The 24,545-nt window shown below is 56.8% G+C and overlaps 7 protein-coding genes across 7 annotated transcripts; 3 read left to right on the top strand and 4 right to left on the bottom strand.

The window, feature by feature from the left end:
* Nucleotides 1-1,433: 1,433 nt before the first annotated feature.
* Nucleotides 1,434-6,337, top strand: B0H64DRAFT_374392 (uncharacterized protein; the record flags this gene model as incomplete). The annotated part of the gene is made up of 4 exons (XM_062802330.1): nucleotides 1,434-2,042; nucleotides 2,100-5,735; nucleotides 5,793-6,163; nucleotides 6,223-6,337. The coding sequence occupies 4 exons, from the start codon at nucleotides 1,434-1,436 to the stop codon at nucleotides 6,335-6,337; spliced, it is 4,731 nt and encodes a 1,576-aa protein (XP_062659796.1).
* B0H64DRAFT_166846 (uncharacterized protein) lies at nucleotides 6,168-7,283 on the top strand. The gene has a single exon (XM_062798694.1). It carries the CDS (start codon nucleotides 6,388-6,390, stop codon nucleotides 7,015-7,017), a length of 630 nt encoding a protein of 209 aa, XP_062659795.1. The 5' UTR covers nucleotides 6,168-6,387; the 3' UTR covers nucleotides 7,018-7,283.
* Nucleotides 7,284-7,549: 266 nt separating this feature from the next.
* On the bottom strand, nucleotides 7,550-12,404 carry B0H64DRAFT_432862 (uncharacterized protein; the record flags this gene model as incomplete). The annotated part of the gene is made up of 4 exons (XM_062806020.1): nucleotides 11,871-12,404; nucleotides 11,692-11,795; nucleotides 9,349-11,640; nucleotides 7,550-9,298 (listed from the first exon to the last, which is right to left on the bottom strand). The coding sequence occupies exons 1-4, from the start codon at nucleotides 12,157-12,159 to the stop codon at nucleotides 7,550-7,552; spliced, it is 4,434 nt and encodes a 1,477-aa protein (XP_062659794.1). The 5' UTR covers nucleotides 12,160-12,404.
* A 653-nt stretch (nucleotides 12,405-13,057) lies between these two features.
* Nucleotides 13,058-14,942, top strand: B0H64DRAFT_322754 (uncharacterized protein; the record flags this gene model as incomplete). Its single annotated transcript, XM_062800580.1, has 2 exons — nucleotides 13,058-13,291; nucleotides 13,344-14,942. 2 exons carry the CDS (start codon nucleotides 13,058-13,060, stop codon nucleotides 14,940-14,942), a joined length of 1,833 nt encoding a protein of 610 aa, XP_062659793.1.
* A 1,101-nt stretch (nucleotides 14,943-16,043) lies between these two features.
* On the bottom strand, nucleotides 16,044-16,624 carry B0H64DRAFT_374389 (uncharacterized protein; the record flags this gene model as incomplete). The annotated part of the gene is made up of 2 exons (XM_062802329.1): nucleotides 16,044-16,110; nucleotides 16,272-16,624. 2 exons carry the CDS (start codon nucleotides 16,622-16,624, stop codon nucleotides 16,044-16,046), a joined length of 420 nt encoding a protein of 139 aa, XP_062659792.1.
* A 400-nt stretch (nucleotides 16,625-17,024) lies between these two features.
* Nucleotides 17,025-18,879, bottom strand: B0H64DRAFT_397803 (uncharacterized protein). The gene is made up of 4 exons (XM_062803907.1): nucleotides 18,596-18,879; nucleotides 18,406-18,530; nucleotides 17,751-18,344; nucleotides 17,025-17,696 (listed from the first exon to the last, which is right to left on the bottom strand). Exons 1-4 carry the CDS (start codon nucleotides 18,660-18,662, stop codon nucleotides 17,421-17,423), a joined length of 1,062 nt encoding a protein of 353 aa, XP_062659791.1. The 5' UTR covers nucleotides 18,663-18,879; the 3' UTR covers nucleotides 17,025-17,420.
* A 944-nt stretch (nucleotides 18,880-19,823) lies between these two features.
* On the bottom strand, nucleotides 19,824-23,039 carry B0H64DRAFT_166590 (kinase-like domain-containing protein). The gene is made up of 5 exons (XM_062798692.1): nucleotides 22,090-23,039; nucleotides 21,826-22,025; nucleotides 21,609-21,768; nucleotides 20,811-21,549; nucleotides 19,824-20,752 (listed from the first exon to the last, which is right to left on the bottom strand). Exons 1-5 carry the CDS (start codon nucleotides 22,873-22,875, stop codon nucleotides 19,947-19,949), a joined length of 2,691 nt encoding a protein of 896 aa, XP_062659790.1. The 5' UTR covers nucleotides 22,876-23,039; the 3' UTR covers nucleotides 19,824-19,946.
* Nucleotides 23,040-24,545: the final 1,506 nt, after the last annotated feature.

Below are 24,545 nucleotides of genomic sequence, written 5' to 3'. Positions count from 1 at the left end.
AAGCACAATGCGAGAGATTAACTCTTTGGTTTCCGAACGAGGAGACTAAAGCTATCCGTTTTAATACCGAGCCCTTCTTTGTTGAGTTAGGTACCCCCACCCCGTTGTGTACCAACGAAGGTTGGTGCTGTGAGGCAAATGTCAGCCTGCTTCTCGGCCAGAAAGCGCTCAAGGGAATACCATGCCCTGTCCATGATCGCGAGGCATCATGCACCGCCATGTCAGAATATGCGTGCATTCATGGAAATTTTATTGTATCACAGCTTCCACTTTTTCAAAGAACAAGAACTCGTTCGGGTGCTGATAACCTTCGTCCATTGGAGGTGTGAAGTGGGGGTTCCTTCGAACCCGGAGTCGTGCCCTGACCTTTGGGTTCCAAAAGGGTATCCGTAACTCGGCCTGGACAACCACATGCCCTTTGATCGACACAACTAGGTACATTTCGCACTGATAGTGGAATTTGGAGCTTACTGAGAGAATGAGAGCGGGCCTACGCGATCTCTTTTTCAACGAGAAGAATGTAAAAAACTGTGGGTAGGTGTGCCACTTGGGCGCCTGGTGGGTGTATATCTACAAGCTGTTGCGGTTGCTGCACACAAATCAGACACTTCCAAAGCCACAATTTGCTCCGCGAAAACCTCCCTGTTCGGTACTGTAATGCACCCAGGTAGGTCTTTGCGTGGACATGCAAGGCATATTTCACTTGTGGAGGCGAAGAATTTCAACAACCCAACGTGAAGTACCTCCAACCGCAAATTTTGGTGTGGTTGGTACCTGCGACGTTTTTTTTGGCCAGAGCGCGGCCGAGAGCCGATGACTTTTAGTGCGGCCAAACCCAGGCGGCGCTGCCCGCCCACACACCGGGCCCTTCCTTCGCCATCAGAAAGGCAGCTCCCCAAAAATTTTCTGGGCTCTGCTTTCCCTCTCCCACCACCCTTTCCACGCCCACCTTGTGAAAATCTCTAGGGAGGAATCGTCTTTAATCGACCGATTCCCTTTTTTTACACATAATACCGCCGGTATCTCTCCTTCTCGGATCCCGAATCCAGAGAACAGAGATATACATCTCCCCGCTCTTCCGCTGTTAATCGCGAAGACGTTGGGCCTCGCCAGTTTTGCGAGTTTTCCGACACTCGGTCCCGTCGCTCTCGGTCGCCTTTCTGGTTTCCTTGCGACAAACCTACCACGCTCTTTCACAGAAATTTCTACCGCTCAACCACCCGAACCTCTCGAGTGCGTTGCGAATATTTCCAGATTGGCACATATCGGTTTACGAAGAAACGAAACGATAACCATTCCCTTCCGTCCTCGACACGCCGGATCTGAGATTCGCCGTGCATTTGGGCCGACCCGATAGTTTCGCATTCCCAAAACAACCTCTACGTACACACAACAAACCCAAGGATACGGCTTTCGAGTCAACAGTTCCCTCTATGACTTCTACTGCGAGTCAGCAAAATCAAAACCCGGCGCAAACTCCCGCAGCTTCTGTGGCAACTCCGTCGTATGCTTCCGCCGCCGGTGCGAACAAGAAGCCGACATCTTCGCCGCGATCAGCGGCGGGCCCTCATCCGCCCGTAGTGGTCGGATCATCTGCGCCAGCTGCTCAGAATGGCAAAACTTCGACTGTTGCCCCGATGAACGGCCGGCCCAACATCACCCCCGCGGTCCCGACCGTCACCACCCCACCTGTCGCTCGTGGCTCTTCCATCGTCAACGGCGGCGCAGACCACGCCCGCAAGAGCTCCGTGACCATTAGTGCCAACGCCCCGGTTGGCCATATCGCAAACGGCGGCCCCGCCGGCGGCCCCAAGGGCATCCAGTTTGGCTTCAACGAGTCGCCAGCCATCGCTCACAGCACCCCCCAGGCGGGTGGTCCCGCGCCGATTCCCATCCCTGGGAGCGGCAACCCGAGGATCCAGTCCCCTGCACACTCTCCGTCGCCCATCCCGCAGATGCCCCAGCAAAGCGGTGGCGGCCAGCGGGCTCCGTCCATCCCCCAGGCTCCGGTGACCTTTGGAAGCTTTCCGGGCGATAACGACGTACGTATCCTCGCTCCCTGCTCTAGGCAACGCTTCCTTGCTAACCATTATCTAAAGCGCCATATGAAGCAGCATAACCAAGTTGCGATGGGCCAGAGCCCTCACGTTAGACGTGATTCACAAGCCTCGACACACGGCGAAGGCATCGGCCACGGCGGTCCGGCACACGGTCGAGGTGGCTACCAGGGCCAGGGTCGCGGCCGCGGCAATTTCAACCCGCAATACAACAATTCTAACATGGGCTACCCGCCTAACAGGAACTTTTCGGGCCCCAACGCCGGTCGTGGCGGCATGCAGCCCTATCACCAGGGCCGCGGCGGAATGCAACAATTCCCCAACTCGCCGCAACCCCACCGTGCCAGCCCGGCAACGACTCCAGCCATGCCTCATGTCACGCCCACGATGCAGCCTGCCGCCCTGGCTGCTGGCGCACAGCCATACCACTACCCGGGCATGAACCCGGCAATCCCGCCTTACTCTCACCAAGTAAATCCCCATTCCATTAATAGTGACCACCCCACATTCAAGACCCACAAGAAGAACAAGGCAGGGCGTCGGGACTCGGAGAAAGCGCACCATCTGCGAGCTCCCAACGCCTCCCAGAGACATACCAGCATGGAACCTACGCAGCGGCCGCGGCGTCAAAGCAAGCGTTGGGACTCAGCGGCCGACTGCTATCAGAATGTCAACGGCGGCCCCCCATCGCCCGAGAATTCGGATGGCGTGCCTCCGTCGTACCATTTTCAACCAGGTCGCCCGGTTCCTATGTTTGCTCCTCACCTAATGGGGCCTATTGACTTGTCGCCAGAGAGTGGTACCTTTGAGAAGCTGCTAACCGCAAACAAGATGCAGATGGGAGCCCCTTACGGCATGCCACCGCCGATGGATGGTTATCGCATGAACTATCAGTATCCCCCGCAGCCGATGAATCATTACATGCCGCAGCCTTCGCAATTTGCCCCCGCTCCCCACCAAGGGTTTGTTCCTTCGTACGGACCCGGGCAGGCAACCGCGCAGCCCATGTCTCGTAACGCTTCCCAGGTTTCCGACCGTCCCGCATCGAGCACCGGGCCGGCCCAACCAGCACCGGCAATCGCTCAGGGTACGCCACAGCAACGCCCGGCCCAAGCCGCGCCGGCCATCGTGTCTTCGCCGGCGTTCTCACGGCCGCCGAAGAAGAGTGCCGCGATTGTCATCAAAGACTCGGAGGGTAAGGTTGTTGACCTGACCGCCGCAATGAAGGCCCCCGGCTCCCCGGCTCCGCCCATTCAGCCGTCGAAGACGCCCCCGGCAATCGTCTCGACTCCCACACCGCCTCCCAAGCCTTCAACGCCTTCCCATGGCCGAACTGATAGTGCTTCTACTGGCAAAACTGCTGAACAGGTTCGCAACGAGTTCATGAACCTTGTCAGAAAGCAAGCCGACACCCCGTCCGAAGAGAAAGCCAAGGAGGAGGAAGAAGGAGTCAAGGCTGCGGAAGACAAGGCTGCAGCCGACAAGGCGGCTGAGGAGGCGGCCGCCGAGGAAAAGGCAGCGGCTGAGAAGGCTGCTGCTGAAGAGAAGGCCAAGGAGGAAGCTCGCCTCCAGGCCGAGAAGGCCGCCGAGCAGGCGAAGGCAGAAGAAGCCAAGGCGAAAGAGAAGGCCGAGGCCGACGCGAAGGCGAAAGCGGAGGCCGAAGCTGCCGCCGAAGCTGCCAAGGTCCCTGAGCCAAAGGAGGACAAGCAGCCAGCCGCTCCCAAGGAATCGGAAGAGGACGAGATGGAGCGCATGATTCGTGAGATGGAAGAAGAGGATGCTCGTCGCGAGAAGGAGCAGGAGGAAATCTCCGCCAAAAAGAAGGCTCAAAAGGAAGAGGAGAAGAAGCGCGCGGATGCTGCCAAGCTCAACTCGGCCGACAACGACAAGAAGCTCAGGGAGCAAGAAGCGGAGATGGAGAGACTCGAGGAGGAACGTGAGCGTCGCCGCAAGGAAGGCGAGGCTAAGGGTGAGAAGGCGACGTCTGTTAGCGACCTTCTCTCGAAGCCCATGAGCGCGCTGAAACTCGCCGACAAGGAGTCAACCGAGAAAGCTAGCACCGATGCGACCACAAAGCTTGGAGCTGCAGACAAGGCTAGAAGCAAGCCTGCTGCTCTCAACCTGGCGCCCCTTAAGACAACGCCGGTCGAAGCTCCGCAGCCCAGTGCGGCACTGCAGTCTCTCCGCTCTGCTCGTTTCTTGCAGAACGTGGACCACACCATATACCCCGCGGGCATCGCGTCGCCCAACCCTGCCCTCAATGCGGCAGTTCACAAGAAGGGCAAGATTTTCAAGTACGACGCTCAGTTCTTGCTCCAGTTCCAGCAAGTCTTCACCGAGCAGCCTTCAATGGAGTTCCACCAGCAGGTCAAGTCTCTCATTGGAGACTCGGACGGTTCCCGGTCTGCCTCGGCTCGTACCCCTGGCGCCGGCTCCGGTCGACAAAACTCGCGCGCTGGTGCCTCTTCTGCTTTCCCGTCTGGAGGCGCCATGGGCCAATTCGGAGCCGCCAAGACATTGCCTCCTGGAACCACCTCAGCGGAACGCTTTGCCATGTCCCAGGGCAATACCCCTAGACCCGCCATGGGCTCGATGGGTGGCTTCAACCGCGGAGGTGTCTTCCCCGGCCAAATGAGCCGTACGCCGTCCTCTAATGCGGTCGGCCTGCCCTCTCCCCGTGCCGGAAGCAGGCGTGGAGGTGGCAGCAAGCGGGACTTTGGCAGCGCCAAGGCCGAGGCGCAGGCTGCTAAGACCATGCCCCTTACCCAAGGCCAGGACCTCAAGCCCATTACCGTCTCAGCGTCAGGCTGGAAACCGTCTAGCGTCGGTAACAAGGCCGCTCAAGCGCCCACTGCGGTTGCTCAGGGCGGCCATATGGACCCTGGAATGGTGCAGCGTAAGGTCAAGGCTGCCCTGAACAAGATGACTCCGGAGAACTTCCAGAAGATCTCGGATCAGATTCTCGCGATTGCCGCACAATCCAAGAACGAGCCGGATGGCCGCACCCTGCGTCAGGTTATCCAGCTTACATTTGAGAAGGCGACCGATGAGGCTCACTGGGCATCTATGTATGCCAAGTTCTGCAAGTGTATGCTCGAGAACATGAGCGCCGATATTCGCGACGAGAGCATCCTGGACAAGGCTGGAAATGTCGTCAGTGGCGGTGCTCTGTTCCGCAAGTACCTTCTCAACAGGTGCCAGGAGGAATTCGAGCGCGGCTGGAAGGTCGATCTCCCGCAACCTAAGGAGGGCGAAGACAAGAAGGCGACCGAGGCGGCCTTGCTGTCGGACGAATACTACATTGCCGCCGCTGCCAAGCGTCGTGGTCTGGGTCTCGTTCAGTTTATCGGCGAGCTCTACAAGCTTGGTATGCTGACGGAGCGCATTATGCACGAGTGTGTGCGCAAGTTGCTCGAATTCACTGGTGTCCCTGATGAGGCTGAGATTGAGTCTCTCACAAAGCTTCTAAAGACTATCGGTGGCAACTTGGACAGCACAGAGAAGGGCCGTCAATTCATGAGCGCATACTTCGCCCGGATTGACGGCATCGTCCAGCTCGAGGGCCTGCCGAGCCGTCTCATGTTCATGCTCATGGACATTATCGACTTGCGCAAGGCCGGCTGGGTTTCTAAGGAAGCCAACAAGGGTCCCAAGACTCTTGAGGAAGTTAGGGCTGAGGTATGTCCATCTCGAAACAACCCACAATTTGCATTGAGACTAACGTGACATTACTAGGCTGAGGCAGCTGCTGCACAAAAGGCCGCCGAGAGCGCTCGCAACCACCAGCGTGGTCCCCCTGGTGGTGGCCGGCCGATGGGTGGTCGGGGCGAGTCAAGGAACTTCTCCTACAACAATGCACCCCCCAGTAACCAGGTCGGCATGGATGATCTCAGACGCCTCAAGGGATCTTCAAGCCGTACCTCGAGCCAAAACCCATCATTCGGACCCACTTCCATGTTCAACTCTCGGAGCAACAGCGGTCGTACACGCCTGGGTGGCCCTGGTGGTGCTTTTGGTCGTGCCGCCGAGGACTCCGGCGCGTCCTCGCGCACTGGGACCCCTCCCGTTCGTGACCGCGACTCGGTTGCCCACACAAATGCATTTGGGTATGTACTCCAGCCTTCACCTAAGTCCCATAGCAGGTTTGCTAACCACACATACATAGACTTCTCGCTGATACCGGTGACCACCCCGGCTCTCCTCCATCAGCCCATGCGTCGCCAGCGCTGCCAAAGGCAACCCTCGACACGGTTGCGGCTGGCAACAGCAAAAAGGAGTAGAGAGCAGAGTTTTTTTCCATCACTACACGGAGTCTTGCATTCATGAACTCATGCATAGACCGGGCGGGGTTTGTCATCTGCATTTGCGGCGGGTTTGTTCATCAAAATTGCTTTTTTTCTCTCCTAAAAGTTGGGCCGCCCCTCATGATACCTCCCTTATCTCGATAGACGTTACCCATCAGAGAGACGGCCAGGGCAGGGGAGACATCTGTCGTCATTGTTCTTTTTTTATTATTCTGGAGTTTGGGGCGGGGGAATCGATTGACCTCTTCTTCACTTCTGCCCTCTTCGTGTTGTTTGTACACTTTCAAAAGTTTTTATGTTGCTTGGTGCTTCGCCACCAGTGCCCATTGTGGTATGGGTGGCGGGCTGGGATTGGGAAAGTGGAGGAAGCTTGCCTATCTCTCTATAATGGATTCATGCTTTACGGCCTCTCTGCCTTGTCTCTCCCCACATTCTGCACTGTCATGGATTGTTGGCTTCTTTTTCCGGACAAGCGAGAGCCTCAGCGGCACTTCCCACTTCCTCGCATGATCACCAACTCCCTTGCTACTTCAATTCACAACCTTTACACACGCGATGGTCTTTGTAATCACGTTCTCTCTTCTGGGACTGGAGGCTTTTATGGAGCGGTTTTCCCTTTTGTTTGGCGTTATGTTCATCAATCACTTCCCACATGACCGACAGGCTGTGCTCGCGAAGACAGCAAGCGGAAAGCGATCTGACGAAGATATGGATTAGGTTGGAGGTTGGGCAATGAGGGTGATGAGGGTGGGTGGATATGCAAGAGTTGGACGAGGCACACGAGACATGGGCGAGTTTGGGAGGACACTGAAAAGAGGGTGCATCACCTGTCACTAACCGGCCATCTAGAGGGGCTGGTGCGCTGCGTTGAGGCTAGAGACAAGCGTTTGTGTGTGTACATAAGCGTTGGCTTGCTTTTATTCCTGTCATTGGCATCCATAATTTGGGCGTTCAGGTCTCAACTCAGATTGTTTCTTTGACTAGACGGGTTCGCTGGCATGCTCGGACCACCACACTCGGGGCATTATGTTCCATTGTGTTAAAACAAAACAAGTAAGAGAGACGTGAGTGACTACCATCCATCAAACCAATCCTACGCCAAAGCCCCCTATGCCAACAAGGAGATAATACAAAACCACTCGCAGAGCATCATCCAGTGCCTCGTACAATCCAACCCTGACAACATACCTAAGCCGTGAACCCCAGCTTTGAAAACAGCGTATCCATCGCCACCCACTGCCGCCCACACTTTTCCAAATACTTATCCACCGCGCCCTTCACCGTCCCAAACCGCGTCCTATTATGCTCCGCCAACGCCAGCACCTTATCCCGCGCCTCCCCAGCGGGGACACCACTCTCACCGCCCTCGCCCGGCGCGGCAGCGGCCGCCTTCTCCTTGGCACGATCAACATCCCACAGCGAGGCAAAGTACAGCAGCTGGTTGTAGACGGCCTTCTCGCCCATCTCGTAGCGCATGCGGCCCTGGCAGTCGCGGGCGAGCCCGCGCGGGCCCAGGCAGCGCGCCCCCGCCACGCTGATCTGCCGCGTGCGGCTGCCGCACCCGGCGTCGTCGCACGCCAGCCACCCTTCGTAGTACCGCGCCGTCTGCGCCCGCGCGGCCGTCTCGACCTGCGCGACGATGGAGAGCGTCGAGAGGATGGCCCCGCACTGCGGGCAGGAGACGCCCGAGGGGGTTATCCGCTCGGTCGAGCCGAGTAGACCTTCGAAGGGCGCGGTTGTTTTGCATGCGCGGCAGCGCAGCGTGAGGCGCGCGCAGTCTTGGAAGCGGGTCGCGTCGGGGATTTGGGATTCGAGCGGGTGGATCTCGACGTCGGGGTTGCCGCTGGAGGAGTTGTTGGTGTTGTTGTTGGCGTAGCGCCGGACGTCGAGGCCGAGGTTGTCGGCCAGCTGGGCGGTCGAGGTGCCGACGATGTTCGCGCAGAGGCGCTCGACGGGCGGGAAGATCTGCTTGCCCAGGTACCACTCCACGTCGGGGGTCAGGCCCGAGTCGGCCTTGAGCACGTCTTGTGGCGTGTAGGCGCGCTTCGGAGCGGGCTCGGAGGTGGTCTTGCTGTCGCCTGTGATGATGTACGAGACGACATCGCCTTTGCGCATCGTCTTGCCGCGCGCGAGCTCGCGGAGGGCGACTTGGACCTGGGGCATGCTGTCCGCGTTGGGGTACTCCTTGGGGGCCTTGCCGAGCTGAGTCAGGATGATGTACTTGGATGGCGGGATGACCTGCTCGCGCATCTTGGTCGAGATGTCACGCAAGTGTTCGTGGATGCGCTGGATGGATAATTCGATGTCATCGCCTGAAAGAATCTCATCCAGGATGCGTTTCGAAATGTCCCTTGACAAGGGGCAATACTCGCGGCGCCTCATATCGAGACCCTTGACCTCCATCTGCTCGACAAACTTGCCGTCGACCTCGACTAGGTTGATGGCAGCGTACTTCTTCTTGGCCTGGAGGAGGATGCGGCGGAAGACATTGTCGATGTCGATCTCGAGCCGCCTGTACCGCTTGTTGACCTGAACCTTGAACTCCCGACCGACCTTGAACGCGTCGGCTACGTTGTCCACATTGGCATTGATCATGACCGAGTCAGTGTCACCGTAGATGACCTGCAGCGACATGCTCTCGGCCAAGTCCTTGGTGCTGCGAAGAATTTCGCGGCCCTTGAAGGTGGTGAGCATGGCAAGGGGTCTGGCGTAGAAGCGAGACTTGGTATACCCCAAACAGCCGTACATGGAATTGGCTGTCAGCTTCAGGGCGAGTTGCTTGATGTCGTAAGTTGCAAGTTGCTCTGGGGTGGTAGACTTGTCCTTCATTAGGCTCTTGACTGATTTACGACGGCTGACGAGCTCGGAAATGAGCCGCGGGAGGACCCCCGGTTTCTTGTCCTCCGGGACTCGAGGCACTCCATCTTCATCATCCGACTGGTCATTATTAGCGAGGGTGTTTACACATGGGGCGAAAAGGTACTCACCACGAATGACCGATCGACAGTGGTGAAGCAGATATTGTACTCCTGGATGATGGAGGGATAAAGGGAGTTGAAGTCCATGACGAGAACAAACTTGTCATAGAGACCCTTTTCGGGCTCGAACACGAGACCACCTTTGTACTTGTCCTTCTTCTTGCTCTCGCCACCATCCTCCTCCTCTTCGTCGGGGCGCGCTCGCCCCTTGAAGGGTTGCTTGTCTGGGCAGATATACGAATTTCGATGGAATTCGTGGAGCAAAATGTACTCGTTTCGTTCAGCACGGGTACCTGTGAGGGTTCGCGCCCACGAGTTGCCTGCGAGATTGGTAAGGATTTTAGTGAGCGGAAGAATCTGAGTCCTGAAAGCCAGGGCAGAGATGAAGTAGGTGTCGGCCTCGGCGTGCGACAGATAGTCCATCAGACCGTCCTTGGAGACAGCCCAGGTTTTGAGAGCCGACTCGTTGTCGACGTCCCGCCTGTGGTTATTTTCCCCAAGGTAGCGAGTGCACATTTCCGTTAGACTCCAGGACTGGCACTGATACATGACGGATTTTCCAGCCTCGTTGGCGAGATCGCATAGAAGACGGCCAGCCATAATCTGGCGCTCCGCAAAAACATTGCCACCAACTTTGCCAATGGAGGATGGCCATGCGGACCGCCTCAATCTCCCGAGGCGAGACCACTGGTGTGTCTTTTTCTCGTAGAGACGGTTCAGCAGAATGCTGTAGTCTACACCCTCAAGTTGATGGCCGAGAATGACGTCCGGATCAACGAGATCAACCTGGGCCAGGAAGAACGACAGGATATCTGACTCCTGCTTCATCAGCTTGATCAGACCTCGTTTCCTCTCCTTGGCCAGTTTCTCAAAGCCAAGAGGAAAGGCAGTCGCTTGTGGCCGCACAAGGGTGAAGGTCCGACAGGGCAGCTTGTCGGCCGGAGTTGTGTCACTGAGCGAGACATCCTCGTAGATCCTGGCGCTGATGGCCAAAATCTCCTGCTTGTTGGCCTTCGCATTGAACATGGTGCGCATGGCGATGCTCATCATGGTCAGCGGCGGCATTTCGAGGGCTTCGTTATCATTCATCGGTGCCACCATCTCCGGATTGTCGACAAGGACTTCGAGTCGGCAGTGAGAGGCATTCTTCAATGCCCCAAAGTCGGCATCTTTGATCCGCAACCAGCACGGACCCATGATGTCTTTCCAGAGTACGAATTGTTCAAAAAGAGGGGTGTTGGTGCCAAAAACGTGCGAGAAGGTCTCCCCCTTCGTGCCGAGCTCAATGGCGGGCTTGGTGTAGGGGTAGAGCAGCTTCATGTACTGGGCCTTGCTGGGGATCTCAGGGAGTTCGAAGGCATATTTCCGGGTGGTGGCCTTGATCTTGTGCATGTTGACGTTCATCTTGGTCATGATTCCGTCAACTTCGTTGTAGACATCCATCATATCAACCTGCTCTGTGGTTTCAACACCGCGCTCCACCCGATGCTTGCGCGGCAAAAAGTAGAGCTTGCGGAGTATGTTGTCGACCTTGACGAAGCAGCTGACATGGTGACCGGTCTTTTTGTTCAGAACCTTGCCAAAGAGACACAGGCTGCCATGCACCTCGGTGTAATCGGTCCAGAACATGTTCAGACTGCCATCCGTCTCGATGGCGTCCTTGTAATCGATCTTCCCCATACTCCTGGCCTCTGGTTGCGAGCTGCTTACGACGTTGAGCTTGTCGTTGATACCATTCCACGAGGATGCGTCAACGGCAGTCTCAGGTGCCTTGGCGGGTGACGAGCTCACTGGCGTAGGGTCGGGTTTGATGATCTTCTTGATCTGCCGCGAGGCGGACAAGTTGACGCTTGCGGCAGCAACAGCACCTGTACGGCCAACTTCCATCATGTCGTCATCGTCGTCGTCGTCGTCGTCGTCAAAGTCGTCATAGTCGTTGGTGTCCGCCTTGGGCTGTGTCCGCCGCTCAGCAACCTTTGCTGCAGGGGATGAGGGTGCAGGGTCGCTCATGACCACGTCGAGAGGTACAGGGAGTTCATCTTCTTCCGCGGGTGGCACAAAATCGTCTTCGATCATGGCAACATCGCTTGCCACGGGGGAGGATGCACTACCGTCAAGCATCTTGGCCTTTTTGGCGGCTGGATGGCGCGGTTCTCGTGCCGGAGAGAGAGCGCGGTTTCTCCTCCTCTCGGCCGACCGGTCTCGCTTCTTCGTCACCCTCGGAGCGGGTACCGGAACGTTCGCATCGACTTCGCCGAGGAGATCCTCCAGAAACTTTTCGTCATCTTCGGTCTTGATGACCTGGCGAGGTGTCAGTCAAGAGCGTCGGGGCCAACTGGAACCGAAACCGACCTTTGGCTTGGGCTGTGGCTTGGAAGCCCCTTTTGTAAAGTATTCGGAGATGTTCCGGTCATTGGCGTCTCGTTTTGACTGCTCTTCATCCCGCTGTTTCTTGGCTGTACAGAAAATAAAACTATCAGCGGACTGCGCTACGACTGGTCCATGAAAGTCGGAGAGGGAGCGGTCCCTACATTTGCGGTCCTTGCCCCGAACTGGCAGAGCGCCATCACTTTCGGAATCGTACGTTTGCACGCGGTCCCACTCCTCACGACCATCATCGGCATATCCCTCGCCGTTGTCATCTACAACAAAGTCGTCTTCGTTGAGGCGGTCTCGAACAATCTTCTTGTACTGGTTCTCGTCGACTTCTTCGTAAAGATCTGCGGCGTCTTCGACCTCGTACGTGTCAAAGTTCTTCTTGCCAGACTGACGCAGAGCGCGCAGTTCGGCGAACTTCCCACGCTTACTTGCTTTGGACATTTTTGCTTCGTTTCTCTCGTGTAATTCGGTTTATTCGGTGGGTTGATGACGGTATGATCGGGTTTTTCAGGACGGTGACATTAGCATTGGCATTGTCTTGAGCGGGCTCTGGAACGGCTTTGGTTGTCTTCGGAGACTGAGGAAACAACACTCTGGGGGGGCGGTGGTGGGTGTGTATGCGTTGCGTGGGAGCAAGGCGTGGGTCTCATTCGTTAATTGCAAGTTTACAGTGGGCGCGCTTTTCGTGTCTCTCGCGTAGAGCGACGCGTACCCCTGTAAACCTGCAATGAACTGCCAGTTGTTGGACCCCTGGCCACCAATAGCCCCACCTCGTTGTTCAAGTTTCCATCCGGCAGGCAGATAAAAAAAAGTTGGGGCGCCAAGCCATTGAAAGAGAGAGCAGCGTAAATGTGAAGGTTCGAATTTTGGATATAGAGCATCACCGTCGCCAACCCTGTGCTCTCCACTTATACTCCGAGTCGAATCGTGCCATACGTTGAAGGGGGTTGTGCCGGCGCCGTGTTTCCCCTGCGACAACCAAAACGATATAAACCGCTCTTCGACCCGCAAACCCGCCCAAAGGGCAACCCACGCTGCCATGTTCGTCTGCCGGGGTTGTCTCCGAAGCCTCACAGGGACGCCTGCCGGTCCAATAGGAGCTCGGTTGCTTGGACCTTTGCAAAAGAGAGCCGCGAGCTCGATATCAAGCCGGCGACCGTACACAGGAAAGGCGGCTGGGGTCAATTTGCGCAGCGCCATTGAAGGCTCTAGCCAACCTGGGGGCGAGCATTTCCCGCCCAAGGGGAAACGGGTCTCAAGTGAAGAGCCGCCTGGTGATGATAAGGAAGATCTGGAATATGAAAACCTCGATACAAGAGGTGGCGAGCATGGGAGGAAAATGTATGAGAGAAAGCTGGCGTCGAACATCAAGAGACACCTTAGTCTCACCCCAGACCCCTACCACATTGCCCAGAGTGTCGCCGGGATGCTCGAGAAAGAGCGCTTCGACGAGGCGCTCATGATGGCGCGTATGGCCAGCCGCAACAACAAGGTCGAAGTCAGCTGGAACCATCTGATCGACTACCAGCTGAAAAACCAGCGCCTCCATGCTGCTGTGAAACTGTACAACGAGGTGCGCATTCGCTTGCTTGCTTGAGATATGCCGTGTGCTGACCCCCCCGCAGATGAAGAAGCGAGCTCAAGTACCCAACGCAAAGACCTACACCATCATCTTCCGCGGATGCGCACAGTCTCTCCATCCCAAGCTGGCAGTAGCCGAGTCCACCAGGATCTACAACTTTATGATCAAGGCTGGACCACTCAAGCCCAACACCATTCACATGAACGCCGTCCTCGAAGTTTGCGCTCGTGCGGGCGACCTCGAGAGCTTGTTTACCGTACTGGTAACTTCCAATACGAGCATACGCTCCCCCGACGCCCATACCTATACCATCGTCCTGAACGCCCTCAGATACGACTCGGGCCACGCAGACAAGTCCAACATCGGACTGATTGATGCCGAGGTTAAGCGGGAGATCCAAAAGAACATCTTGAGAGCGAGGGCCATCTGGACTGACGTAATCGCGAACTGGAGGAACGCTAAAATGATCCTGGACGAACATTTGGTGTCCGCCATGGGCAGAATACTTGCCCTGGGTGACTACAAAGACAACGACAGTGTCTTGGAGCTTCTCGAACAGACCATGAAGATTCCGAGGTTCGATCAACCCAACGTCAAGCTCCCTGACGCGCCGCCCGCCGAAACCAACGCAGCCAACCTGCCAGCCGCAGAAAACAAAACCCCGGGCACCAACATGTCACCGAAGGACCGAAAGGCACTGGCCGAGTCGAGAGCGGACAAATCCCCTCTATACGCCACGCCCGGCAACAAGACGCTGTCTCTCGCCCTCACCGCCATCGCCAACATGCGCAAGACATCCAGCGCGCCAAAATACTGGAGCTACTTCACGCAAATCCTCAACGTGACGCCCGACTCGTCGAACCATGCCTTGTACCTGCGGGCCCTCGCCGGAGGCCACGCGAGCGGGCAGGTGGCCTCGCTCATCGCCTCGTTCCCCGCCGAGCTCCTCACGCCGCTCACCTTCCGGCGCGGTTTCTCGGCCTGCATCAGCGACAACCTCAACCCGCACGCCTTCAAGCACGCCTGCCGCATCTTCGACGTCATGGCCACCAAGCAGCGCTACGCCGACGCGCTGGCCATGCGCCTGTTCCTGCAGGTCGCCCGCGCCAACACGCGCCACTTCCACGAAGAAGAAGAAGAAGAACAACAACAACAACACCACCACCACCGCCGCCAACAACCACCAACCGAAACCACCACCACCACCACCACCACCACCACCCCAACCGGCAAACTCGCCCACGGCGCCCAAATCACCAGCGCGCTCGAGCGCATGTGGGAGCCCTTCCGGATCCTGACCAGCTCGCTGTCCTACCCAGCCGAAGCCACGCGCTCTCCCCAAGAGGAACGGGAGCGGCAGCGCGGGACGGTGCAGGAGATCACGGCGACGGCGCGGCGGATGCTCGCGGCGATGGACCGGGTGCTGAACGAGCCCGGCATGGTGGCGGACCGGCGGACGGGCAAGCTGTGGGCGACGCGGCGCATCATCCTGCAGAAGATGGTGGAGCGCCACGTGCGCGTGCTGTACCCGGACGGCCCGCCGCCCGAGGGGGAGCGGGAGCGGAGGCTGGTGCTGGCGGAGGAGGAGGGGTTGGCGGAGGAGCGGACGGCGAGGCAGGCGGCGAGGAAGGCTTCTTTCTGAGGTATCAAGCCTGGGGGGTGTATAATACCGGTGTGTATTACCATGTGTACATTTATAGATGGGGTTATATACCATGTACAATATGATACGAACGGGGAGCAAGCGTGTCATTCCCTGTCAGAAAAGCATTTTGTAGTAACTATCTCCGCACTTTAAGCCCAGCGGCAGGCTTTGTCTACGGCTTTTTGATATCTCTATTTGCACCCTGCCAAACCCATCTCTTAATGATACAAAACCAACCCCACCCTGCGAACACTGTGACCACATCTGTACCGATACTGGGTAATCCTATGCTATCACCCCCTTCACTCTAGAACCCACGCCTCTTCAAACAACCACAGCGGAGCGTGACACAACCCTCGACCTGACCCCCTCCCACACCGAACCAACTCTGCTTCCCTCCACCTCATGCCTATCCCCAATTCTCTCCTCTCCCCTTTCCCCAGCGTCACTCAGCACCTCCGGCGTATTCTCCCCACTCCCCTCCCTATTCCCCTCCACTTGACCCCCAGCCACATCCAAGATATCGACACGGCTGGCCGGACTAGCCGGGCTTTGAGGCGTGACCACGGGCGACGAGTCCACAGTCGAACCGGAACGGGTCAGACCGCCCGGGGATGAAGCCCCACTGCTACGACGGGATGAAGGGGATACGAAATGGCATGTTGGGGATGAAGGCGGCGACCAGTCCGGGGACCAGGTCGGGGAGGAGAGCTGGTACTTTTTGGGGGGCGGTGAGGGATCTTGGACTTGGTCTCGGGTGGTTGGACTTTGGGGCTGGTCATGGCCTCTATGAGGAGGGGAGGATATTAGTCGGTTGTTAGATGTGTGGTTTGAGAAGGGGCATTGGGTGGGTTACTAACTCGGAGGAATCGGCAGACATGATTGTCCAGAGGGTCCGGAGGGGAACTCTAGGCGGCGGCCGGGGAGGTGGGCCACCTAGGACGGGTCAGTCAGTACCTTAATAGATGTCGAGATGCTGGTGATGTTTTCTCACTGTGTTGATGGTTTCGGTCCTCAGAGAAACGGAAGTTGCCATCTACCATTTCTGAGCCTTGTTTAACATTACATTGTAAGTTACTCGAGAGGTGATAAGGCCACTCACCCCGAACAGCTCTTTGGACACCCGACCGGAATGAACTCCAGCTCCCGGTATTGGAACCCTCGCCTGAACGCACGGGTACGCCAGCCATGGCTATGAAGTTCTCTTTGTCTTCGTCCGAGAGAGACGACGATCGGCTGAAAAGGGTAACTCCACGTCGGCGGAATCTTGCGGGCAGCGAATGCAGCCGAAGACGGCTCCTGAAGCGGCGACGTCTCCTGGGTGACTGGGGAGGCGTGGTGGTCTCGGAAGAAGTAGGCGGGTTGCTCGTCTGAAGGGTCTCTTCCATCTCCACTTGAATCCCCTGAGAACTCTCCGACGACTCGGGAGCGGCGTGGTCATGGCGGTGAAAGCGAGAACCGACCGAGTGGAACCAACCGTGTTTGCCTTTTAGCGGCTCGGGCTGGATGGGCACGGGGGTGTTGTCCGTTGTGGCGATGTTGGTAGCATTGCGGCCAAAGAGTCGCGATGTCTTGTGGCGGAGACTGGCCGCGATGGACTTCCGGGAACGGCTTGTGCTGAGGCTCGTCTTGAGACTTGCCTGGTCCGGTAGGCCAACCGAGTCGGGGCTGGTCGACATGTTTGCAACACTCTTCCTCCTTACAAGATTGAATTCGATACAATGGTAAAACTGGAGAAGCAAAGGAAGACGAGTCCCTAAGTAATGATAATAATGTGAGGCCTAGTTGGCTTACACACTATAATAACAGCATAGAATGGATAGTGGCTCCGTCTCGGATATTCGCTGAAGAAGAGGGCAAAGACTCTAGCTCCGTTCTCTCGATAGGCCCCAGAGCAAATACGCAGCTACCTAGACCAGGAAACGCCTGCGCGCGAGACCGCGGAAGGTGTCGTTCTATGTTGTCCGGGGAGGAAGGTTCGCATTTTACGAGTGATTGGGAAGGTGCCCCTGACGCCGCCCCAAGCTGTGAAGTCGACATGTCGCATTCCATGGCCACTGTATTATCCCATCCAGCCAACCCAAATATCCATCCAATGCTTTCAGAACATAGGAAGGTTGATGATTTTAGATTTAGGGGATGGGCGGCGTTGAACGCCAGTTATTTCTCTTTGTTTATTTAGCGCGCAAAGGCACACCCATTGCCCTTTCGGTTGTCTGCCCATATGCTACTCTAGCCCAGTCCTCATGTCCAACCTTTCCCACCATGAGACCTGAAACGCCAATGTACGCCGTGCTCAACTACCTAATATCACGACACTCTCCCTGCACCCCGAAGCTCTTCATAATTACCCACTCCCACCATTAGAAACAGAAAGGGAAGAATGCTCGCAACTCATACACTCAAAAGATCTATCGACATATTCAACGTGCGCAGGGTCGGTACCAGAGTCGGCCGTGATGGAAAGGATACGGTCTATCTCCCGCTGAAACGTCCACCCCGGCTGAAGCCTCGGCCCCAGCGGTTCGTCTTGACGAGGTTGTCGCTGTACAAACCGCTACCAACTCCTGCTGCCGGGCCTGTGGGGGGTTGTTTCGCGGTTCTGGGCTCCGCATCCGTCGCCTCGTCGAAGCCATACGACCCGTCTACCACCATGTCGTTATCCGACGAGGGGCGGGCCGGTGTTGGGTTGGCGGGGGTGGCGGGGGCGTTGCCGACTTTGTAGTAGACGTTCAGGACGCGGCCATCGGCCTGGGATAGTTAGTTTTCAGTACTACCTGCATGTCGGGAACGGGAACGGCATACTGTCTGGTTGTTGAACGTGGCAATCACGTTGTCGGCACCCTCCTTGCTCTCAAAAACGATTTCGGCAATCACCAGCGGGTGCTGCTTCACCACCCGACAGCTGCTGACGATACCGCCCACAGGGGTCACGGCGCTCTCGATGTCGGCCGCCGTTGTGCCCGGGGCAAAGTTCTGCGCCATGACGACAAACGGGCCGGCCAGACCCCGGATCGTGATGCCCTTGTTGAATGTGCTTGTCGGCGTCGTCATAGCCTTCGGCCCTGTCGGAATGGCGCCGTTGGTGGGCCTCGCTTCACCCGCCTCCGCGTGGTGGGCCGGACGGTGCTGCCCCCGACCGTGGGACGGCTGCAGCTCCGACCTTATCAGGGCTTGCGCTACCTGGGCGGCACGGCGCGTCTGGCGTCTGTGGCTTGCTGGTCCGGTCGGCGGTGCATTCGGGTCGGTGATGCGCGCGGCGAGGGAGCCGGCGCCGCTGCCGCTGGCTCGGCCGTTGGCCCTGGGGCCCCGCGTCTGTGTCTCGTGCAGGTCGTGCGTCCATTCTCCGTCAATGTTGCCCGTGCTATGCCGCGGGCGGCTGGTAGGCTCGGCGCGCTGCTGTGGGCAGGGTTAGCGGGATGGAAAGGGGGCAATTGGGAAATTGAATGGCCAAACGAACCTTCTTCACACCTGCGCGGCTGGCGAGGCTGCCGGTAAGGGATGGTTTGGAGGCGGGGGTGCTTGAGCGGCGGTCTTTGCCAAATATCTTGGCGGCAAGCGCTTCATTCTTCTTTCGATCGCGAGCTGTAGAGCGGTGGGTTGGTTCTGGGTGCTCGACTTTCGAGAAGTGAGCGCGTTGAATTACATACCCTCGTGGATTATTTTCTCCAAGTCGGCGCCGCCGCCTTTGGCGCCATTCTTGCCGTTGGCGACCATGTTGCTCCGTAACTAGTAAGTCGGTCGGCCAAATGATATAATGCCGAGACGCGGGTGCAATACAATGACTTCTTTGTAGAGCGTGAGAAAATAAAGTTCCGTGATGGGCTTCGTGGAAGGCGAGGCTGTAGCTGGTGCGCTTCTCCAACAATCGGTTGCTGCAGGCGGGTTCGTCGCTGAACCGTGTTTCTGGCGCGCGCCAGCGAGGATTTGTTCGGCGGCCCCCCTGCAGCAGATCGAAGTTAAAAACAACCCGGCCACCCCAAGGACAAAAAAGACCGGACTCTCCGTGCAGCCATCGACCAAACGTCGACTTGTAGGAACGAAACCAAAACCTTCCAAAAGCCCAAGGAAGCTGCATTGGCTACATTTACTTCTTCATTTTAGTCGACGATACCTTTATTGTTTGTCTTTACTCAGTCTTTTTGCTTAATTCTTTTTGCTTAGTTTCTTGCTTTCGCTTCGAGTTCACATTTTTCTGGCCAGAGGGTTGCCGGCGCACCTGGGCCGGAATCTCGTCCGGGATCCGCACTGTACCCACACAGTACCCTGATGTGCCTGACAAGCCTCTCGTGCGGTTGAACCGACTTCTTGGATCCCACAGATCCCACAACAACAGGTGATCTGCTGCCAATAGGCGGATTTTACGAGGTACACTTACACATTCCCCCTCGACTATGATGTGAGGCTTATCCAGGCCCATCGCCGCCTGAATAATTGTCTGCCCAAGGTGGGAGAAGTAAGAGGTCAAAGCAAACCTCATTTTGATAACTTGAAAGAAAAAGCCAACATTATTATCGATACATGATGCATGCCCGCCCGTTAGGATGCCCATTCATTGCCCCGTTTATTCAAACAAAATCAGCAACGGAACGACACAAGAATCAAGCCAAAAGCCACGAGTGCCACAAAAAAGAAGAAGAGTATAAACATATACAAACACAAGGCAAATGTGGTTGTGCCGCCCCAATGTTATTTTCCCCGCCCTCTTTTCGGTACCCCCTACCATCCACCAGCGAGCGTTGGAAAAGGACATAAGCGCGGCAGGAATGACAATGATAATATGACAATGGTGATGACTCGAACGATAATGCAGCTTTAAACCTAGCAGGCAAGAAAGCAAGCAAAGCAGCGAGTCTCGAACGCCGAAAATTGCAGTTGCAATTTGCATCAATGGGAAACCCGTAACATCATGCCCCTTCTCTCCCGCTTCGTGTCTCTCGCGTAAATCATACGTATCCAACTCGCAGCCCGCCGCCCTCCCAGCTCCCCCGGACACCAATCTCAATGCCAAGGGCTTTGGCCACTGCCCATGAATCCCTCCTCCATCGTGCGCGCCTCCAGATTCCGGATAAAGTCTCGGTTGTTGCCCCGTCCCCCCTGTTGCGCTCGGCTCCCTCTCCTTGGTTGCCTGCTGGCTGTCTGGTGGTCCATGCCCGCCAAACCTTCTGGGGGAGGCGGGTAGTACGCCGGACTGGGCTGGAGTCGGATGGGCTGAGTCGGGTCGAGGTGGCTGGCTACCCTCTGAATAGCGGCGGGAATGCCGCTCTGCTGCTGTTCCATCGTAGAGGCGCGCTGCCTGGGCCGGTTTTGCTGAGCGTACATGTTGGATTGCGCGTAGTTGGCCGGCGGCATTTGCACCGGCGGCTGCGCCATACCCATTTGGCCATATCCACCCTGCTGCCCACTGTACGGGGGCGGCGCCCCTGCCTGCGCGCCGGTCGGAGTGTACATGTTGTTGTTCCCGTACAGCGGCGCTGGTTGCTGTGCGTGGCCTTGTTGCTGGTACTGTACCGCGCCCATCGACCCGTAGGCACCTTGGGCTGCTGTGCTTGCCTGCGCTTGGGCTTGAGCTAGCTGGGCCCTTTGCTTGCTCGTGGCCTCGGCTTGTATTTGTTGTTGCGTACCCGGAGCTGGTGATCGGTTGAGGGCGCTCGCCTTGAGGTTCATAGGCGGCACAAACTGGCCAGTGTACTTCTGTTGCGTGATGAAAGGATGCAGCTTTGCCTGCTGTGGCGACCACCTTTCGAGGGGGTTGATAGTCAGCAGACCCCGGACAAAGTCGATAAAGGCAATGCGATTATTCATTTCTGCGGGTTTGGTCAATCTCGTTGTTTTTCAGGCGGTGGGTAGTCGATGATAACTTACCCCGATCGATTTCCGACTGCTTCATGTTCTTCCGAGGCATCGGGTATGATTTGATAATCTCGGGCAACGTGTTCGCCTGGAAGTACTTCTTGCTGGGTTGCTCCTTTGTGCCGCGTTCCCGCGAGTACTGCTCCATGCTCTTCAAGTGGTAGGTCCGCCTGCCGAATTCGTCCTGCCTTTTCTCGAAGAACTCGCCGGCTTGCTTGCCCATCTCGATCATCCAATTTGGGGGGTTTCCGAGCATCTCGACAATTCGAGAGACCTGGTTGTATTCGGAAGAGCCTGGGAATAAGGGTAGGCCAAGGAACAGTTCGACGACGATGCACCCCAGCGACCACATATCGATAGCCGAAGAATAGGGTAGGCCGAGGAGGACCTCAGGTGACCGATAGAACCTGGACTGGATGTATGTGTAAACTGTTTGCCGCTCGTCGCATGCGGAACCGAAATCGATAATCTTGATGATCGGGCTCTCGAGATTCTTGAGGAGAATGTTCTCTGGTTTCAGATCACAGTGGATCAACCTCGCCTTGTTGAGCAACGCCAACCCGTTCAAGAGCTGCTGAGCAAAAACGCGAACGAGGGTTGTGCTGAGACCCCGGAACTGGTTCTGCTTGATAAGCTCGTACAAGTTCACACTGAGCAGCTCAAACACCAAGCACAGATGTTGTCTGTGAATAAACGTGTCCTTGAGCCGTAGGAGATGGTGGTCGTCGTTCTTGTCCAGCTTGGTGTTGAGCTATGCGCGAGCGGTTAGCGCCGTGGACGATTCGACACGGTGGCACATGGGCGACTCACCAAATCCAAGACAGACACCTCCATCATGCTCTGGTTGAAGTATGCGGTGCGGTTCTTGATGACCTTGACAGCGACAACCTCCTGGGTCTTCATGTTCTGGCACTTCACGACCTGGCCAAAAGTACCCTGGCCGAGAACATCCAGGATCAAATATCGGTTCCTAAACAAGGGAATTAGCCACTGCATTGCCCACTTCTCAGGGGGAGTGAGTTCGTACTTGTGTCCAGCCTCCTCAGAGCCAAGGATGTCGTTGACGTAGAGGATGTAATCGCTATCTTCATTATCAAAGCCATCGTTCTTCAAGCCCTTGCTCGGCTTCGTCAAGACACGGCGAGGGTTACGCGACGACTCGTACTTGAAACCGGGGTTGCAGATTCGGTACGTGGCCGGGAGCTGCACGGTGAGCGCTTGGAGCGGCTATAACGGGCGGGTTAGCAAATCTAGCGACAAAACATGTAGCGCATTGGCACCAGTGACTAACGCTGAGGAAACCACCTTCGGGGTTGGCTCGTCGAAATGCTGGTTGGCTGTTGACCTTGGGTTTAAGATCTGTCGGAGCTCGGATGCGCTTGAACTCAGGCACAGGACCCCTGTCTTGCATTGTCGGCTGCTGCGGGGCACGCTTGGGCGATTTGGGATCGACATAGGAGCCGTCCATGGGAGTCATGGCCGACGGGGAGTAGGAATCCTGGCTGCCACCGTATGGGTTGATGGGCGGCAGCTGGGGAGCGGCTTGTCGGGTGTTGTAATAAGGGCTCTGCTGCGGGGCATAGTCTGACGAGCGCGTGGGCGATTGCCGTTGCGCGGGCTGCTGCGAAAACTGGCTTGCGCTGCCAGACTTGGGGCCGTAAGGCGACGTAGGCGACAAAACCTCCATGGGCGAGTATCGCTGCGCGGCGGCAGAAGGTTCTTGCTGGAGGTTGGCGGCGCGACCGCTCGAGGGGTGTTGTTGGTGAAGGGGCCGCATCGGGTACTTGGCGCTGGAGTTCAGGCCGGCGTAGGAATCATGGGAATCTTGCATCGAAACGTCGCCGTTACCGTCGTGCAGAAGCGGGCTCGCCATAGGCGACGTTGCCGACGGCGGCGTCTGGTGCGGATTTAGGCCGCCCTGGTAGTTGTCGTACTTGAAGCCCGCCGGGGGCTGTTGCGCCGGGTTCTGGCCGCTGTTACCAAAGTCCCGCGGCGACATTTGGTTGCCAGTGCTTCCATTGTATCGTCGCTGGCCGCCGGCGCTGGCAGGGTCGTTGTACGCCTGCCATTGCTCCATGGCTGCTGCTGCTTCTGGAAACAGCGGGACGACAAGGTTCGCGGATTACGTGTTGTGATGGTGTTTTGTTGTATGTGTCGCAGCAAAGCAGGGTAAATGAGTTTGGAGTCCTTGGGCTCTGGTGCGGAGGGGAGGGGGACCCGCTCCCAGCCAGAAAGCGGGTCTGCCACGGTCCCACTGTCCACAGCGCAGCCAGCCAAGGTCTCGAGCAGGGGTGGAAAGGGCGCTTGGGTGGACGCGTTTGGCAGGAGCTGTGAGAGACCCGCCCAGCACTGTGGGAGAGAATGGAACGAGGGGGTAATTTTAATGGGGCGGGAAAGGATTGCGGATGGAGGGTCGTTCCCGATGTCGAGTGCCACAAGAAGAGAGCGGCCGAGATTCTACGTTACTCGCGATTTTTTCCTGGGTGTGGGGAGCGACCGAGGGGAAGAGAGGGAAAATAATAAGGAACGGGCACCAGGGCGACCGCAGAGACGACGGCTGCCCGCGATGACGATACAGCGCTGGGCCAGGTCAATTCCCCCGGCCGTGGCTACATCGGGCACCCCTGCAATGGGATCGAAGTTCACCAGGTCCCCACAGCTGAGGCAGCTCGAGCCAAAGAATAAACGCCGCCCCAAGCAGCCAACAATAAAAATAAAAAACAGTTGGCTTGCCGCGATTCTAGACTTCTCAGACGCCGGTCCCTGTACTCCGGTTTCACTCGCGATCTCCCTGATGCATTACCGTTTTTGCCTCCAAAACCGGGGCATTGTCACCAACTTGGGGCCGCAATGACGCGCCATGCACACCTCGTGCCCACGATATGGTTTTGGAAGGGTGCTATTATCCCATAGCCAACGACAAAGTATTTGGCAGGCACTGTGTTCCGTAAAATGAATTTAAGGTCTGTGGAAATGCGCCGTTTTTATTCCGTAGTCCTGTGTATTTGGAGTTCGCAAACCGGCTTTATTCTAGCAAGCCCTTGGGCTTCTAGCCCCGAGTCGTAGCTTCGTCACATGCTCAACCCCCTTCACTTCTCGGAACGAGTTCGAGAACAACAGATGCACTCGGAGACAACAACGCGAGATCCCTGAATGGAGTTAGAACTTTTGATTCGTTAATACAGGCCCCATATCATAAGGGCGGAAGGACTGCGAAAGATCAAACTTGGGCTGTGTGCCCAATCGGAGGAGTCATTGATTATTCATTGGCTACGAGAAACGCGCCGACTCGGGGGCGACCGCCGTTGATGCCCAATCTTCAATTCGGTCGCCCGTTGCCCCCTCCCATTGATGTACGCAAACGTTGATTCTTATAATTTCCTTTCTAGGTAATGGGATGGTTTTGCTGAGATCACCCCATGGCATTCATTGGTTAGGTGTGTGAGAGAGACTCGATGTCACTCGTCAACAATGAATAGGCAAGGATTAGACAGCGCGAGATGGCAGTAACCAAGAACTTCCTATTCTTCGTTATCCAAAACACCACTTTTGCTCTTCTGGTCTTTGCCCATTCCAGATAACCATCCTTAGATCAACCTCCCACCATCACCCGAGTTTTAACAGGTGCGCTCCCCTCTGTCCGGAAAATCCGGCTCAGCGATTTCCCCGTCGCTAACGACAATAGTCCTCCCTCTCCGAGCGAGATGATATCGACCGGCGTTCGTTTGGCGGACTCGAGCAGACAAG

This window comes from Chaetomium fimeti, assembly GCF_033439085.1.
Source record: "Chaetomium fimeti strain CBS 168.71 chromosome Unknown B0H64scaffold_4, whole genome shotgun sequence".
NCBI classification, from domain to species: Eukaryota; Fungi; Ascomycota; class Sordariomycetes; order Sordariales; family Chaetomiaceae; genus Chaetomium; species Chaetomium fimeti.
This window is presented reverse-complemented; position numbering and strand designations above follow the sequence as displayed.